This window comes from Haliaeetus albicilla, chromosome 19, assembly GCF_947461875.1.
Source record: "Haliaeetus albicilla chromosome 19, bHalAlb1.1, whole genome shotgun sequence".
Lineage (NCBI taxonomy): Eukaryota > Metazoa > Chordata > Aves > Accipitriformes > Accipitridae > Haliaeetus > Haliaeetus albicilla.
Window position 1 is genome coordinate 12,199,838 of NC_091501.1, and position 15,902 is coordinate 12,215,739.

The following is a 15,902-nucleotide window of genomic DNA, read 5'->3' on the forward strand; positions in this document are numbered from 1 at the left end:
AAGCCACATCCAGGTCCATGAGGGATAAGGTGACTGGTAATAGTCATCACTATAATCTTAGCCCAGTCTGGTTGCCTTCTGTGATGCACCCTGCGGACAACGGGAGAGCAGTGGCTGCTTACCCTGACTTACAGCAAAAGGACACTTACAGAGTGGATGGACAGCCTACAGTGGGGGTGAAAAATGGGGTGGATTGCTGTGCTCAGACTTTAGTAGTCAACGATTTGAAATCTAGAAGGTGGCCAGCTGCAAGTGCAGTACCTCCGGGGCTGGTACTGGACACTACTATTTTAAGTCTTACCCACCTGGGTTATGGGATAGAGCACACTCAACTTTGCAGATGACACCAAACAATGTTGGTGGGGGACAGGAACAGGGCAATCCAAAACATGGGAGGAGAGGGCTCCCATTCAGTTAGATCTTGGAGTGACACGCTGATGGAAAGTTTAAGTTCATCAGTCCTGCACTTGAGAAATAATAAACTAAGGGACCTGGGGCTAACAGCAGACACAATGAGTAGGAGTCAGCTATGTGCCCCCTTGCAGCTATAAAGGCCAAGCCTGTACCAGGCTGCACAGTAAAAGCACAGCCAGCACATTAAAGGGAGTTATTTTTCCCCCGTATTCAACACTTGCAAGCTGCATCTGGAGTAACATATCCAGTTTTAGGCTCCTCAGTACAAAATCAGACACTGACAAACGTGCAACAAGTCCAGCTGAGGACCACCAAGATTGTCAGAAGGCTGCAGCTCATGACATGGCTCAAGGGAAGGTAAGCTGGGTTTGTTCAGCTTGGAAATTAAGGCTGCAGGACCTGCAGTCTTCAACCACCTAATGGATGGTTACAGCAAATACGGAGCCAGACTCTTCAAGAAGCAACAGGCAAGCTACAGCAAGTGAATCTCTGACTGTACATTAGACCAAAGTTTGCACTGAAGATGCTACAAAACTGGAACAGGAAACCAGAGAGGTTGTTGAATGCCCATCCCTGGAAATACTTAAAACTTGACTGGACACAGTCCTGAAAAACTTGACCTACTTTCAAAGTCAGCCCTGCTTTGGTCAGGAGGTTGACCCAGATGACCTCCAGAAGTCCCCCCAACCTAAATTACTCTATGATTCTAAAAACTGAAAAGATCAATACAAATTTCACAGCGTGGCTAACAACCACACAGACATCTATTTGTTATCTTATGCTGTGTGACTGTAGTCAAATAACTTAAAATAATTTCCATAATATCATCAGTCTTACCTTAAGCCCTCATTATCAAATAGTCCAGGCTGTACAAGCATTCAGCTACAGATGATCTGTCAAAAGCATAAATCCTAAATGTAACGATACTGAAGTTCAGGAGTGACGTTTATCTCTATGCAAGTAAAGCTACCCAATTCCAGGCCCTCATTCTCAAAAAAAACCCGCTTGAAACCTCATGGTTTGGATAAGATACACAACTCAAGTCTTGGCCATTTTTAGTTCCTCACAACAGCTCAGGTAATTTCTTTGACCTTTTATGTCAGACACAGGAAGAGAAATAACATGAAGAGTGGCTAGTATCCTTTGTAGAATATAGCATTGAGACATGTACCTTTCTAGATACACACGAGCTAAGATTTTGTGCATACTGAGACTTTGTCCCCAAAGCTTGAGAGATTTTTTCCTACAGCTGTAGCAGACCCATAAGAAAATTAATTCCTTAGCTTAACTTGCTTGCTTCTTTGCATATGATTCTTATAAAAATTCAAAACCCTAAGATCTGGAGACAATACCACAGCTGTAGCTTTAGGTTTTTCAACCACTAACTACATATCTACAGATTTTTCCAAAAGTTAACATTTATTTGTAAGTTCATACTATTAGCAATCATTTGATAGGAATTATGCTCTTAAAAAATAAGCTTAAACAGTAAGATGTAAAGCTAATAATGGTCTTCTGTTTATGAACACCTTACCCAAAAGCAGATGAGACATCCGTAACTAGAAAGTGTGGCAACCTCCTTTCGACAGTGTAATAAAGAGCCTCTCCATTTGATAATATGAAAAAGAGCTACTAAAAATGTGACCTTTTGCACATAATTTGCACATTTTTCTGTTGTTTACTCTTTTCTATGCTTGTTATAAGCAGAATGATTGACCATTGCCATCGTATAGCTGTTTGTTTCCTTCTCCTTCCAACTAGTGCTGCTGTTAACATTCTCCACCACACCTTCTACTCAGAGAAACAGGAACATTCAATGCAGATTTACTAAAAGATCTCTTTTCCAGTTGATGGTAATTACATATAACAATGACTTTATCACAACAGAGAATGTAGGAATGGTTAAGAGGATATGCTCAGTGGCTAACAAGATGTGCTAACCATATATTCCCTGTTGTGTCACGATTCTAGGAGTCAGGAAAGAATACAGAACACTGGGATTCTTTAAGAAATCTTGTACTAGTCTACTTCTGGAACGATTAAAACATCTGTGACAGATAGTCTATCCACTCCATATAGGGAAACATTTATGTAGTACCATCAGTTAAAGCTTGAAGGAAAGTAACATCTGTTTAAACCAGTTTACCAAAACTAAGCATACATTGAGAAGAAAAAAAATGTAACTGGAGGCAAAAGGAGGGTACGTCTAGCTATAGCATAGACTCCTTCATAAATAAGTAAACAAATAATACTCTTAAGTTTGCTAGGGTGCCCGTTCAGCCACATGCTTAACCACAGCTTGCTTTTGCTTTTAACACCATATCAGTCTTAAGGAGCAGGAATTAGAAGTCTGTGCCCAATTTGCACTCAAAGCTCCCAAGACCCTGTATCTTCTGCCCTCCATCTTAGTTCTTTTTCTTTTGCACATCTTCCTCTTCCCAGGTAGCAGGCACAAATAAAACAAACCAATAAAGTTCGTCTACCTGAGCTGAATTTTTTTTTGGATGGATAATTCTGCCAGATAAATAAACTTCCAAATATTAGAGAACAAGAGAAGGGACACAGAACAGTCAAGACAGAACACTTTTGTTTTTGTCAATGTTTCTTTAAATCCCAATCCAGCTCCTAGTAAGACTGGACACTACTTACAACACTCCTAGAACTGCAGAAGAATGGAAACACAATAGGGAGCGAGTGGAGAGGGGGACAAGACAGCCCAGTGGCTGGCTTCAGACATTCACATACACAAAGCCAGCATCCACTGGAGTCATTAAGGCCCAGATGCCCCACTAATAGGAACAAACCCAAACACAAAGGTAGCACATGAAATGTATTTACCTATTTAAACACAGGCAGCTGGTCAAGCTAGAATGGGGAAGGTAACTGCTAATTCCTTGTACTACAAGGAAGGAATGGAGTAAAAAAACCCAAGCCCACGGGCAGGTTTTTGCTTTGTGAACCTCTGTCTGTGCTGCTGGTTAACAGTGGTAAGTATAAAAAAATCAAAGAAAAATAATCTATTTATAGAACAAGTCAGTAGTCTGAGACATTTAGAAAAAAGTAAAAACAAGTCCTTCTTTAAAAATGGATTTACTAAAACAACTGTCACCCAGGATGACCCCAAGCCCTCTGGTCCTCTGGCAAAGCCAGGGGCAACTTCAAACAAGAACTGTTGCTGATTGTACACTGGTACACATCCAGCAAAGCCAGCAGGGAGGGGGATTTGCGCTGCGAACAGTATCTGCAGACTGCTTGCTGGTATCGCTTGAGGCCATGCCCGTAGCCTGGTGATACTGGAAATAGTTGTGAGTGAAACTTTTCACAGAAGCACATGTCAGTGTAACCTCTGAGGTAAGTGGGCTGTCTTCTTTCCTTCCCATCCCTGGGTACAGATCACAGAAGCTGGTGCCCTGGGTGCTGTACCTCCTTGCCAGCTCCATCCTGCGTGAGACAACTTTAATGTGCAGGAGTGCAGAATTCTAAGCAAAGCCTAGAACAGGAGAGGGCAGCCCTGTGGAAAGGGAAGCACTCTGCTTTTCCCAAGCTCTGGTCTAGCTAGACATCTTCATCAAGGTTTTCTGGCCCTCCTCAGGACAGGAAGATCAGCTGTTCCCCACTAAGGAAAAAATTTTGCCTAGTGGAGTAGAGTTGGGTTTCTTTTTTGGTAAACAGAACCTTTGCTGATTTCTGAGATCATGAGCTCCTCTGCCCTTTAGCTACAAAAGAGAAATTAAAAGAAATTCATCCACTTGCTCCCATCCTTATAGTGTAGTGTTAGCTGCCTGGATATGGAGGCAACTTAACTCTCCCAAGACATTGCCCTACTCATGGGTTGGCATGGGGAGGCAAAAGATAACTTACAAAGTCACCTCCTTAGGGTAACCTGGTAGGCCTAAAAGCTCCAGCCTATGCCCACCAATTCCAGGCCAGCTCCACTGCCAGCATGTACTTCTAACACCCTGAAGTGTCTAATCTAACAGCCTTGGGTTTGCTCAGTCTCCAAGAGCAACAGCCACACTCAAAGATGGAAATACTCGAGTCAGAAAACACTAGCTGGAACTCCTAATCAGGTGGTGGCTGCATAGATGAGTTGGTACCACTGTGCCTTGACGTCCTCATTGTATGAAGGAAGCCAGCTGTAAGGAAGGGACCAACTCTGCTGCAGGTCTGTACATCCTTGGAAGTGAAGCTCAGTGGCTACATTAGCTTCAAACCCTCTCTTTCTGAAGGGTTTCAGTGGTCCGTTTCCCAAAAAGTTCCAAACATCGAGTAGTTGCTAACTTGTCTCCTTAAGATCTTCCATTGGTAGTTTGTAGCTCAATAAGAATGGAGGAGGTGGTGCATGAGCAGGGCTACTTGGTCCCTGCATTGGCTTCTTTGCACAGTTTATACAGATGTAATCCTCATTCTCAGCCATTTCTGGAGAGACACCAACACAAACTTGATGAAACCACTCATCGCAGCCACCATCACACTGCACCCAATCCACCTGCAAGAGATCAGATCAGCAACACATAGCACATTACAAGGAAAGACAGATAGGGATAGTTTCTATGAAGAAAATATCTTCTATTAAACCCACCTGATACACCTAGAACACAAAAGCTTTTGGGCACAAATTAAGGCCTTATAGAGCTTGTTTTAACAAGCCGCTTCAGTTTAATAAAAAGTAACACTCTTCCAACAAACCTTGCCCCTCTTGCATCCTTAGACCACAACACCACAAACACACACTACTACTGTTGAGGAAGATGACACTCAGCTCTCCTCAAATGAAAGACAGGTTACGCGAGAACACATTTAAAATAGGAGCGTGCTCAGGGACAGTTACTTCAGAATAATTGAGTCTACAAATACACATCCTAAATTATATATATCCCCTTAGACCATGTTATCAAATAGTAGCTTTTGCAACTTAAAAAATACAGAAAGCGAAAGGACTTGATTACTGCTTTTGGCTAATAAAAAGCCACATGACATCAGCAGCTTTAATACTTTTCTACCAGTTAGATATTGAGTATACAGCTGGCCACCAAATGCCAAAAAAACACACACAAACTCTAACTCCAAAGTGTCAGAACATTTAAGCTAAAGTATTTCAAACTTTGAGCTGAACTTGCTATAGAACAATTAAGAAAAGGCATAAAAACTAAATTAAAACCTAGGAAGGAAAAAAGATGAATATTAGATTTCTGTAGTTCCCCGAGTAAAAGTACATGTTAATTTGAGTCAGTGGGCAGAAACTGAGATCTGCAGGATAAGGAACACAGACTCTTAATTTTAATGGCATGCACTGGTACAGCTATAAAAATTGTTACTGCTGTAGTTCTGCCTTCACCTTGCAGGGGAACGTGACAATGGAAATATATTACAAAAATAACAGTAGTGGCAACCTATCTAAAATGAAGAAATATTATCAGCTCAAGATTTTACTTTAGCTTGTCAGAAAACTGCTCCTGAACAAATTTTTAAAAGTGACTAGTAATGGACACTAACAGCTGAAGCTTCAGTCATTACATTCCTGTATCTGCCATTTTTTGCTTGTATGGCATTCACCTGTTGAATGTACAAAAATACATCCAACCTTATGGCAAGACAGTCATTCCGTTAAAAGCTTTGATTATACAACCAGTTTCACTTATGGCAGTTTGATAAATTTAGTACAACCTTCTTTGTAATATGAATTTAAAGGCACTCTCCTCCCTCTTGCAATCTCAATTTCTGTAAAAATGTACTAATATAAGCTAATTATCGTCTGTGAAGTAAAGAGAACAGTGGTACAAAGATTGTATCATCTTTTGAGTGATTGAGTGTAATTTCTAAACTTGGTCTAAGACTTCAAAATTGGTCTTTTAACTGGTCTTTTTAAATGTTCTAATGAACACTTGAATTTTATGTTTCAATTTTGCGAAACAAGAAATAAAAGTTCTTGGTATTTGTAGTTGTCCCTACTCTCTCTTGTGCAAGCCAGTGCAGTACAGTGTCAATCCCACAGTTACTACTGGGAGTGGTTTTTTCCTTCTTTCTAAAAAGCAGAAAATAAACATTCTGAAAAAAAAATTTTTGACCATAAATTAGTCCATGTTAAAAGCTGACAATCAGGCAGTACCACAGAGAGAGGTAGATCAAGTTTCTTTTGTAATAATCCAATCAAGTCTAAAATCACTGATTATTTATCTCCAACAAGAAGTATGAAGCAATGCAGTTTGTAGGTCCCCCAGCCTGCAGCATCACTGTTCACAGGCTGTAGGCAAGAAATACAGAAAATTTATTTCATTTAAGAACATCGCACATCCCACTTCTGTTCAGAAACACACTGAAGTCAGGAACATTTCTAGCTGAGTCAAAGAATTAATCCTCTGAATCAGCCAGTGCATGTTGCACATAGCTAGCAAAAAATTAAATAGCTTGAACAGGTTAAACTTCCCAACCAAGACAGAGTACCTTTTCCCAGATTCTAATTTTCCACCTTCTCCTGTTTTAAAGTACCTAAGAGAATAAGGAAGTTCTATAGTTTTATCTACTACATCTGTGTACCTAACCAAGTACTACTCAATCCTCTCTCACTTCTATCATACCACTTTTGTTGCTTATGCTGTTCGACCTAATTATTAAATTACACTGGGGTTTTAGACTTTGCATGGAATTGCCTATGACAGGTAAGTGAAAACTCACTTTGTCCTTGCAGGGCCTCTGGCAGTTCTGTGCAGCACATACAGCATTCTCATCATCCGACTCTTCCGCTCCTGACCAGTCATACTTAGAAGGAATATCTAGAACCTTCTTCTCTCTTTTTTTCTCTGTGCTCTCCTTTGCTAGTTCCACCTTTGTGACAACTGTCTTCTCTCGCTTCTTCTTTCGCTCCTCTTCCTTAGCTAGTTTCTTTGCTAGCTTGTTTAGCTCCTTTGTCTTATCCATGGTGAGTTTTAGCTTCTTTTTCTTGGGTTTTTCCAGTTTTTTCAGCTCTTTAGATTTTTGCTTCATATCTCCAAAGAACTGCTCTGCTCTCTCCAGCTTTCGTTTCCGCTTCCTCTCAGAAGAGTCTCTCCCTCTCATTTTCAGTGGTTTCTCATCCATGCTGTCATCCTTCATAGAAAGAGTGAAAAGAGATTTTTTGTTTTCTAATGCAAATTTCCATATACTGCAAACCTGTGGTTTGAGAGATGAACTTACCTCCACCATTACCCTGACACGGTATGAAGAAAGCTATTCAACAACATACTGTTACAGATGCTAAAGAAAAAGGGGCTCAACTTTAATTTTGCCATACTAGAAAAAAAATCATAAGTGGTATCAACTGTGACAAAGTACAATGAATCAAAAATGTCCAGTGCGGAAAGTAAATCATCAGCAAGTGTAAGGAGGCAGAATAAGGAATAATTACAACTCCCTTCTTGCATTGCTCTTTAATAAAAGTTGAGAAGATTAATCATTTGTTACATGCTTTATTTTTCATCCTAGATCAGTCTTGTCTGTAATTATTTTTGAGAGAAAGCAATTGTTACTCTGGAGATTAAGAAAGAGCAATTGGTGAATTCTTACTCAAGCAAAAGAAGAAAGTAACAGATCCATTATTTGAATAGCTTCCAAACTGGCACACATTGTAAATATCCTGGCATCATTAACAACTCTTAAATAGCAGATTCAGATCAAAGTGAGGCTTAAAATTGGCAAACTCTGTCACACAGGTAGCATCCACAGTGACAAGTTCTATTTATATCTAAAAGATTCACATGTATAACTCATCTGTACAAACAGGACTGACAATTTCAGTTAATCCAACTATATACTTTAACCTTAATAATTAATAGATTAAGGACATACTATAAGCCAGTAAAGACTCTGTTTTACTGTACATTACTTAATATAGCTACTCCACCCAAAACCAAATCCTCTGAAGATTATTTTACAAAAGTCTATTTACATGCAAAATAGGTAGACATAGAAAGGTATTGAATTCAAAATGAGTAGTTCTGGTCAAACAAGTATTCATAAGGGTTAAATAGAAAATGCCATGACACACACACCCTCTTAGGCCCCTCCCCCCCCCAAAAAGCTGTGCTTAACTATTCATATAACATTCTGGCATACTATTTATAAATTATTATTTGCTGGCATTCAAACTGCTTCTTCAATCAATTCCATGCCAAAACCATTACATTAAAAGAACATTAAGCTTATGAAGTGAAGTACTTGGGACAAAAGATGGTAAAGCAGTACCTCTTTGGAGGCAGGGTCTGCTTTATACTACTGTCTGAAGTGATGGCAGTTTGGCAACACTTTGACTTATCCATTGTATACGGATGGCACTCAGAAAAGGAGACAACCCAACTAATATGCTCATCTAACCTCACTGTTCACAGCATGTAACCCTCCATCTTATATTACTGTACACTACCAAAAAGTCAAGAACGAACCATCTTCAATATATTTCCTGTGCATTTCAGTAACCCAAAAAGCAATCATATACTCCATAACCACACATGGTCAAACTGACTCCTAACTTCAGCTGACAGATGATAAAGGAGGGGTTCCAGTACAGCTGCTCAACACAAGAGTTTACCTTCTCTTCCAGCACACCCCTCATTCGCACACACCACTTACCTACTGCATGAATGAGGCTAAGTGATTTGGACTAGACCTCAGAATCAGCAGATAAGCCTGCCTCATTCATTGTCAGCTGAGCAGCGATCAGCACATCTTCACAGTATATTAATAAAAAAATTGCTATGTCTATGTTATTCTGAGGCAGAATAGGAATCTTATTACCTGCATTACCAAACCATGTTTTATTAAAAAAAGTGTTCTTTCCCCAGTAACAAAAAAAGTTCAGCAACATATAAGTATCAAGTTGTATAAACTAAGTGCAGACTTTTCATCTTCCTAAATGTTTCTTGTAATTCTTTTGCAGATCAGTTTTGATTCCAAGTGTAATCGAGAACAGCATTTCCTTCCCTAACCTTGTATCTTCTAAAATAAGGTTTGCATATGGAACTGCCTGAGAAAACTGTTCTAAATATGGTTAATTGTAGAGGACAGTGCTACGGCATGAGTGATCAAGAACTGAATTTTTGGATCTCGTACTCTGTTATTTTCTGGAATCTACTATTCCCCAGTTGAAATCCAAACGTGTCAAGTAACTAAGCACTCAACTACACAAGATTATTTAAAAAAAAAAAACCAAACAAAACAAAACACCAAAATAATGTGGGTTGTGGGGATTTTTTGTACCAGAATATTTCTTCAAGTTCCATACCTCCATGACATGAAGGAATCTATCCTCAGAGGGTGGATGAGTAGCCTGTAAAATCCGCCAGATGTGCTGCGTCTCGTCCAGTGATACCTCTAGTAGATCTCCTACCATCATCAGATCTTCTAGCTGAGCTTTCGCTCCAGGTGACAGCTCCAATACAGGGGGCTCCAAACTGCGAGGTACCAGTGGACTCTTCCGAGGCTGCTTCCTTGGAGTGCTAGAACCTTTCAGACAGGAAGGAAGTCATACAAGGATAAAAGGAAGAGATAAAAACCAAAAGAAATGACATAGTTTCTGCAATAACAATCTAAGGAGGGAGACAATCCCAAGCAAAAACATTGACACAGGTTTATATATCAGACTTCAGGAAACTAACTGCAATGTAACACTACCTTCTTCCAAACAACATGTCCTTTACAACTAGCACAGGTAACAGAGCAGTTACCCTCCTTACTGACTGCTCATCCCAACTATCTGTTCAATTTTATCTCAATGTATACAAAAGCAAATACCTTGAGAGCAGCTTTTAGAAGCAGACGAATACGCATGTTCGGCACAGAATGAGGGAGCAGTCCACATGTGTGTCACCACTTCCTCTGATTTAATGGGGATTTCCTCATCACAAAACAAATTGGGCTCCAAGCTGCTAGAAGATTTTACACTGGCATTGTCCTGAAAAAGACCCACAGAAAACATGTAACATCTGGATCCAGAAAATACCTATTTCAAAGTAAATTCTACTAAGACCGACCAATCCGGTGTTCCTAAACCCCTACTGTGAAGCACCCCACCAGAGACACCAAGACCACGTGGCAAAAGGTACAAGTTACATCCCTATTTAAATAGTGGATGAACACAGCAACTATGAAGATAGGTCAACAGATTTATAGCTAGTGCATGAGAAACACTGGACAATTTCCCTCACTCAGCAGTTCCTCAAGCATGGTCTTCAGAAGTCAACATAATGAACAGAGGCTTACTCTTAGCCTATATAATTATTTTTTTTTGCTTGAAGAATTTGACTGCAAGACCATAAAGACCAGCACCTTTAGTAAAGCAGGGGTATGCTGAGTAAATAATGTTTACTGTAGAAAGAAATTATTAAAGATCTTATAGGTGAGGAAAACCAGGGTGTTCCCAGCATAGCAACAATATCAACACAATGGCAAACAATCAAATGTTGCCCTGGGATCAGGACTTTTATGGCAGTCTTGAACCATTTTAAGATAGGACCAAACACTGAAAGGAAGAGGGCTGCTAATACTTGAGACTGTTGTATTTCCATGAACAGAATATGATGGCATTGGCTTGTGCTTAGCTCAATGCATTGTGTAGGATGGCTGCTTGACTTTTTAGATGCATCACACTCTGAAATGGGACACAAGCCTTCAGGTGCAGGTGGATCCATTAAGAGAAAAGATATTAGGAATCTCTTAGCAGTGGGAGAAGCTTTGTTTGACTTTGCATTACATTAGGCAGAGAATCCAGAGAAGGCACAAGCCCATTTGAGTAGATTCCCTGATGCTCCCTATTACTAACTTCTCCCTCTTCTTACTCACCTCTGCAGGTGAAATTAATAAAGATAATCTCCTCAACCAGCTGTCTATTTCCACAACACTTCCCAGAACTTAGCTACCCCATCACATTTGTGATGAAACTGGCCAACGCTTTAAACACACTTAGCATCCCATGTAAGACTGAAATCTTTCAGAAAACAACAAAACCCAAGAAGCTGGCTTAAAAGAAGAGAAAGGCTGTAGAGCAGTTATTGACAATATTTACCTGAAGATTAGCCGTGTGGGTCCCAAAATGGCCAACTCAGGAAATTGTACCACCCAGACACTGTCATTTCATGACATAAAAAGGGAGTTTGAGAATGTAATCTCTCTCTGGCTTTCAGTCACACTCTTAAAACGAAGTGAAGTGCACACTAATGATTTCAGTACAGAACCAGAAGTGGGAAATTCAGATTTAAATTGCCCAGGTGAAAAGGTAGAATAAATATATTCAGAAAGAGGAAGATATTTCTCCATAGTAAAGGTTGTATCCCGTGTAGTATCTTGTTCTGGATATCACATTATACTAGATTAAAGAAAGTTCAGGGCCAATAGGCAAATTAATAAAAAGGTATCACCATTTGGTGGCCATAGGCAACACAGGTGCAAAGGAATGAGAAAAAAATACATGAGAAAAAAATGAAGGCAATTAAAGGGGAAATTTTACAGTAAATTTGACCAGTGAATTTGTCTGACTGTTTGGAATACATCTTAAAACAAGTCTAGTTATTGCACTCATAATGAAGTATTTGCTGGCAAGAATCATGTTTTAATTACAAGAAGCACAATATAATCAAACAGGCCTTTTCACATGTTTTTTTAACCACTGCTTGTACTTGAGATGTCCGAGACCATGGCTTTGGAAATACGGTCTATGGACCCTTAGGGATCCAAGGATTACTTCTACAAGGTCCACAGGAAGTATTAAGAGCATATTCATACATGATGCATCATAATCTAGATACTTTTTTTTTTAAACACATCACTCCACTGGAAAATGTTTATAGATCACAAACTGAAAAAACCCAACCCTTGAAAGCCAACAGTATAAAAATAATTAAACTCTGAGCTAACTTTGCTAGCTCTTTTGAACTTTGCTGCTTCTAGTTCAGACCTGAAGAATTTGGTTGCCTGAAAGTTTGTCTTCTATTCCTACCATGTTAGCTGACCTACCAAAAGACATTTTGGGTCCCTATCAGCTTTGCTTCAACAGATTTTTATTTTTAGGTTTTTCCAATTACATATAGTGATGAACAGCCAAATCAAAAGGGCTAAATAACAGATTTTGAAATCATGACAACAGAATCATTATACAAATTAAATTAAATTCCTGCAAAACCCTCAGATTCTGACAAGCATATGCCATTTTTCTTGACGTATGCTTTATGACAGCCTCAGAAAATGCCACATCTTTCAGAAATCCCTTATTATGACTCCTGATGCACTGAACAGTTTGGAATTTTTTTTTTTTTTAATATAAAACTAATTTAATTAAAAGCTGTAACATCCAATTGCTATGTACTCTTGTTGGCATTTCACATAGGACTGTAAGACAAATGTGTGTATTTGCATAAAGCTGCCCAGAAACAAAATACTAAAAATAAGAGACTGAGGCAAATCATACCTGGAAAATTTGCTGTCCCTTTATAAACCAGAAAAGCTACCTCAGAAGAATTTAAGTTAGCATCTTTTAAGGTAGATATGACACCACCGCTAAGAAGAAAACACTGCACAAGAAGAAACAGTGGCATTGGTTTTGACTCTACATGTATCAAAAGGACATTTCAGAAGTTCTGAAGTGAAACACATCAGACTGAAAACACTTGGCTATCTCTACAATTGCCTTTTCTCATGACACTTCTTCTCTAATATATTTTAAAAATTTAACTGCAGTTACAATTTCTGAACTGAATCCAGACACTAATTTTACAACATGATCCAGACATCTAGTTCTGAGTATTTCCACACATCCAAAATTGAACAGATATACCTCCTTTATACAAGGGCTGAATGAAAAGAAAGGTATGGAAAGGTGAAAGCAGCTCTGGCATCAGGAAACTTGGTACAGCATATGCAGTTTTCAAAGACTAATTTTTTGCTGTAGAAAAAACTGTTGAAGAACTCTCCACATAGACACTTATATGATGTTTATGATTCATGGTGTCTCTGAATGGGGCATGAAGACAACGTCCATCCTCCATGGTATTATAAATACAAATCCCTTGAGAAGTGTATCTTTTTCCTTAGCACTAAAAAGCACCTTCTGAAACTCAATCACAGGACATTTGGAAATTTTGAATAAAAGTATTACAAAAATTCCCAAGTTGTCCAGAGCTGAGACATTCAGGTAAAATCAAAAAGTACCTCTTCTGCAACAGGAACCCAGACAGAATGTATAGAGATAGCTTCAGATAAGAAAAATATTCTTAAATAAACTGAATTAATAAAAAACAGGTGTTCTGGATTAATTCCATGTAGACAAGCCACACTGGACTACTTACCTTTATGTCGTAGCCATACGTTTCCCTGATGTCTTCATCAGAGTCTGTCTCTTCATCATCATAATCTAAAGTCTGCCGTGGGGATGAGGACACACTCCCTATCACTCTGTTAAAGGCCGATTGCTGGAAACTAGTCAAGTGTCCCTAAGATAAAAATGGAATATAGGAATGAAACAATAAAATTTCCAGAAAAATCTATAAAAAAACTGAGTTACTGACAAAGAAAACAGTGGTTCTTCTGGCCTGAGTGTAACTGCCTAGGCAGTCACAGAAAAGCATAGTTACAGCCAGATGTGAAGAAAAATAGGCAAATATCCAAGGAAAAGGTTCCATTACATTTTGTTTCCATGTTTATGAATAATAGTGACTAGAAAGATCTAGATATTGCTGTTCAGTGCTACCAAATTATAGCCTGTGGTTGTACAAACTTCTTCACCACAGCATCATCTGATTACTGGTCTCAATCTCAAGATGAAGAGGTCAGCTGTAAAAGTACCAGTGTTTGCCTATAGTCCTCACTGGAATTTACTAACAAGACACCAAATGCCTGAGAATGACAATCCATGAGCAATTACAAATATTGAGACCTTCAATTCTGTCAAGAAGGAAATGGAATTTGGACACCAAAGCAGCCACTGCTTTACACATCTTCAGGCTCTCAGCCGGCTGTTATATCTGAACCAGGGTTTCTTACAAGCACCTTCAACAGTTGCTATTGACAGTGAGTACAAAGTACAGGCCTGTCCCCGGAGCAGCCTGTAACTGACTGAAGCCAGCCATAGCCTGAGGAGCACTGAACTAGATAATTTTGGTATGTCTAATTCTCAGCCTTTAACTGCCCTCCCCTCTCCCCCAAGCTTCTCCAAGAAAGGTAAGGCATTTAGACACACCCCAGAAGGACAAGCATGGTAAAGAGCAAGATATCCACATCTCTACCTGCAGGTCTGGGTTAGCTGCTGCTTTCTGGAGCTCTGCACTGATTATTTTCTCCGTCTTCTCCCGTGCTGCCTGCTCCACCATTCGCTGGCTGAGCACAGAAAGCTTAGCCAAAGCAGAGGACAACTCGTCAGTGGCCAAAGCCTGCCGTGCTCGGTCCTGCCAACTCATGGCACGTTCTGTCAAGCACTGCAATGCCTCCCCTTCTGGCAGCCGTACAGGCAGCTTCTGCAGGGACACCAGCAGAGACAGTATTGTCTCAAGCCGTGGCCTTCGAGAACGCATGCAAAGTGGACACAGAAACTTTACTTCTTTGGCCTGCCAACTAGAGCCCTTCTTCTGAGAACTTGTTTTGGGAAGGGGCACGCATCCACTATGAAACCAGTCTTTGCACAGCTCACACTGTAGCATGAATCCACTAGCTGTTTTGCGGCAGATACAGAATTTGACTTCTTCGATCCGATCCACCATAGTCATCTTGGCCAGGTTAGCTGCCCTGAGAGCATGCATGGCTTCAATCTCCTTCTGTTCCCGTTCCTTGAATATAGCCACCTACCCAGCAAAGACAAAACACAGTTCATGACCTTCACAGCTAAGAGAGATCACATTTATTAGCAATGTCGGAAAAGGGAAAAAACAAACAACTCCCAAACGTATGGAGATCTTCCCAGTTAAACTAGCCCAAAATTTAGGAATTGTGTGACCTAATTAAAACTTTAGCTAAAATACCTCCTCCTCAATTACTCATTAGTCCCCTGAGTCCTTCTGCCAGAGACTTTATGTAAACTTTAGATAACCTTCTCTGTATCTACAAAGTTTCTGAAGTTCATAATTAAATCTATCATAAGGCACCAGAAGAATAGGTTTTGACTCCAGGAAAGAAGTCAGAATCCATTCCACCCATCTGTCTACCAAGACAATGCGGCTGAGCATTGTTTCAATGTTGACTCAGCACCAGGAGTGTGAGAGTGACCACATATCTCCTGAAGCAACTTGCACTTCCTCAGTGTCTCCATTCAAGTAACTATAACAAAGCATACTAAGGTAAAATAGACTGTGTATATGGCACATTATTGAGCCTGCATATATTTTCTTTGTTCCTGGAGAAAGGGAAGCCACATGACAGCAAACTCTTCTGATAAACTGCATCAATATCCTCCCCAACAAGGAGGAATCAAATATAACATTCCCCCCAGCCCAGTTTCTACGACCAAGAACTTCCAGGCTGCCCTCAAAATCAAC

General features: G+C 39.8%; 1 protein-coding gene across 1 annotated transcript in view; it reads right to left on the reverse strand.

Moving 5' to 3' along the window:
* Window positions 1-2,222: 2,222 nt before the first annotated feature.
* The window catches only part of KDM5A (lysine demethylase 5A), a 51,080-nt gene continuing 37,400 nt past the window's right edge, over window positions 2,223-15,902 (reverse strand). The window contains exons 23-28 of the mRNA XM_069807655.1: window positions 14,661-15,212; window positions 13,725-13,868; window positions 10,180-10,339; window positions 9,671-9,891; window positions 7,090-7,500; window positions 2,223-4,903 (exon numbers count right to left, since the gene is read on the reverse strand). Coding sequence (XP_069663756.1) covers window positions 4,691-4,903; window positions 7,090-7,500; window positions 9,671-9,891; window positions 10,180-10,339; window positions 13,725-13,868; window positions 14,661-15,212 — 1,701 coding nt within the window. The 3' untranslated portion in view covers window positions 2,223-4,690. The remainder of the gene's footprint in view (window positions 4,904-7,089; window positions 7,501-9,670; window positions 9,892-10,179; window positions 10,340-13,724; window positions 13,869-14,660; window positions 15,213-15,902) is intronic.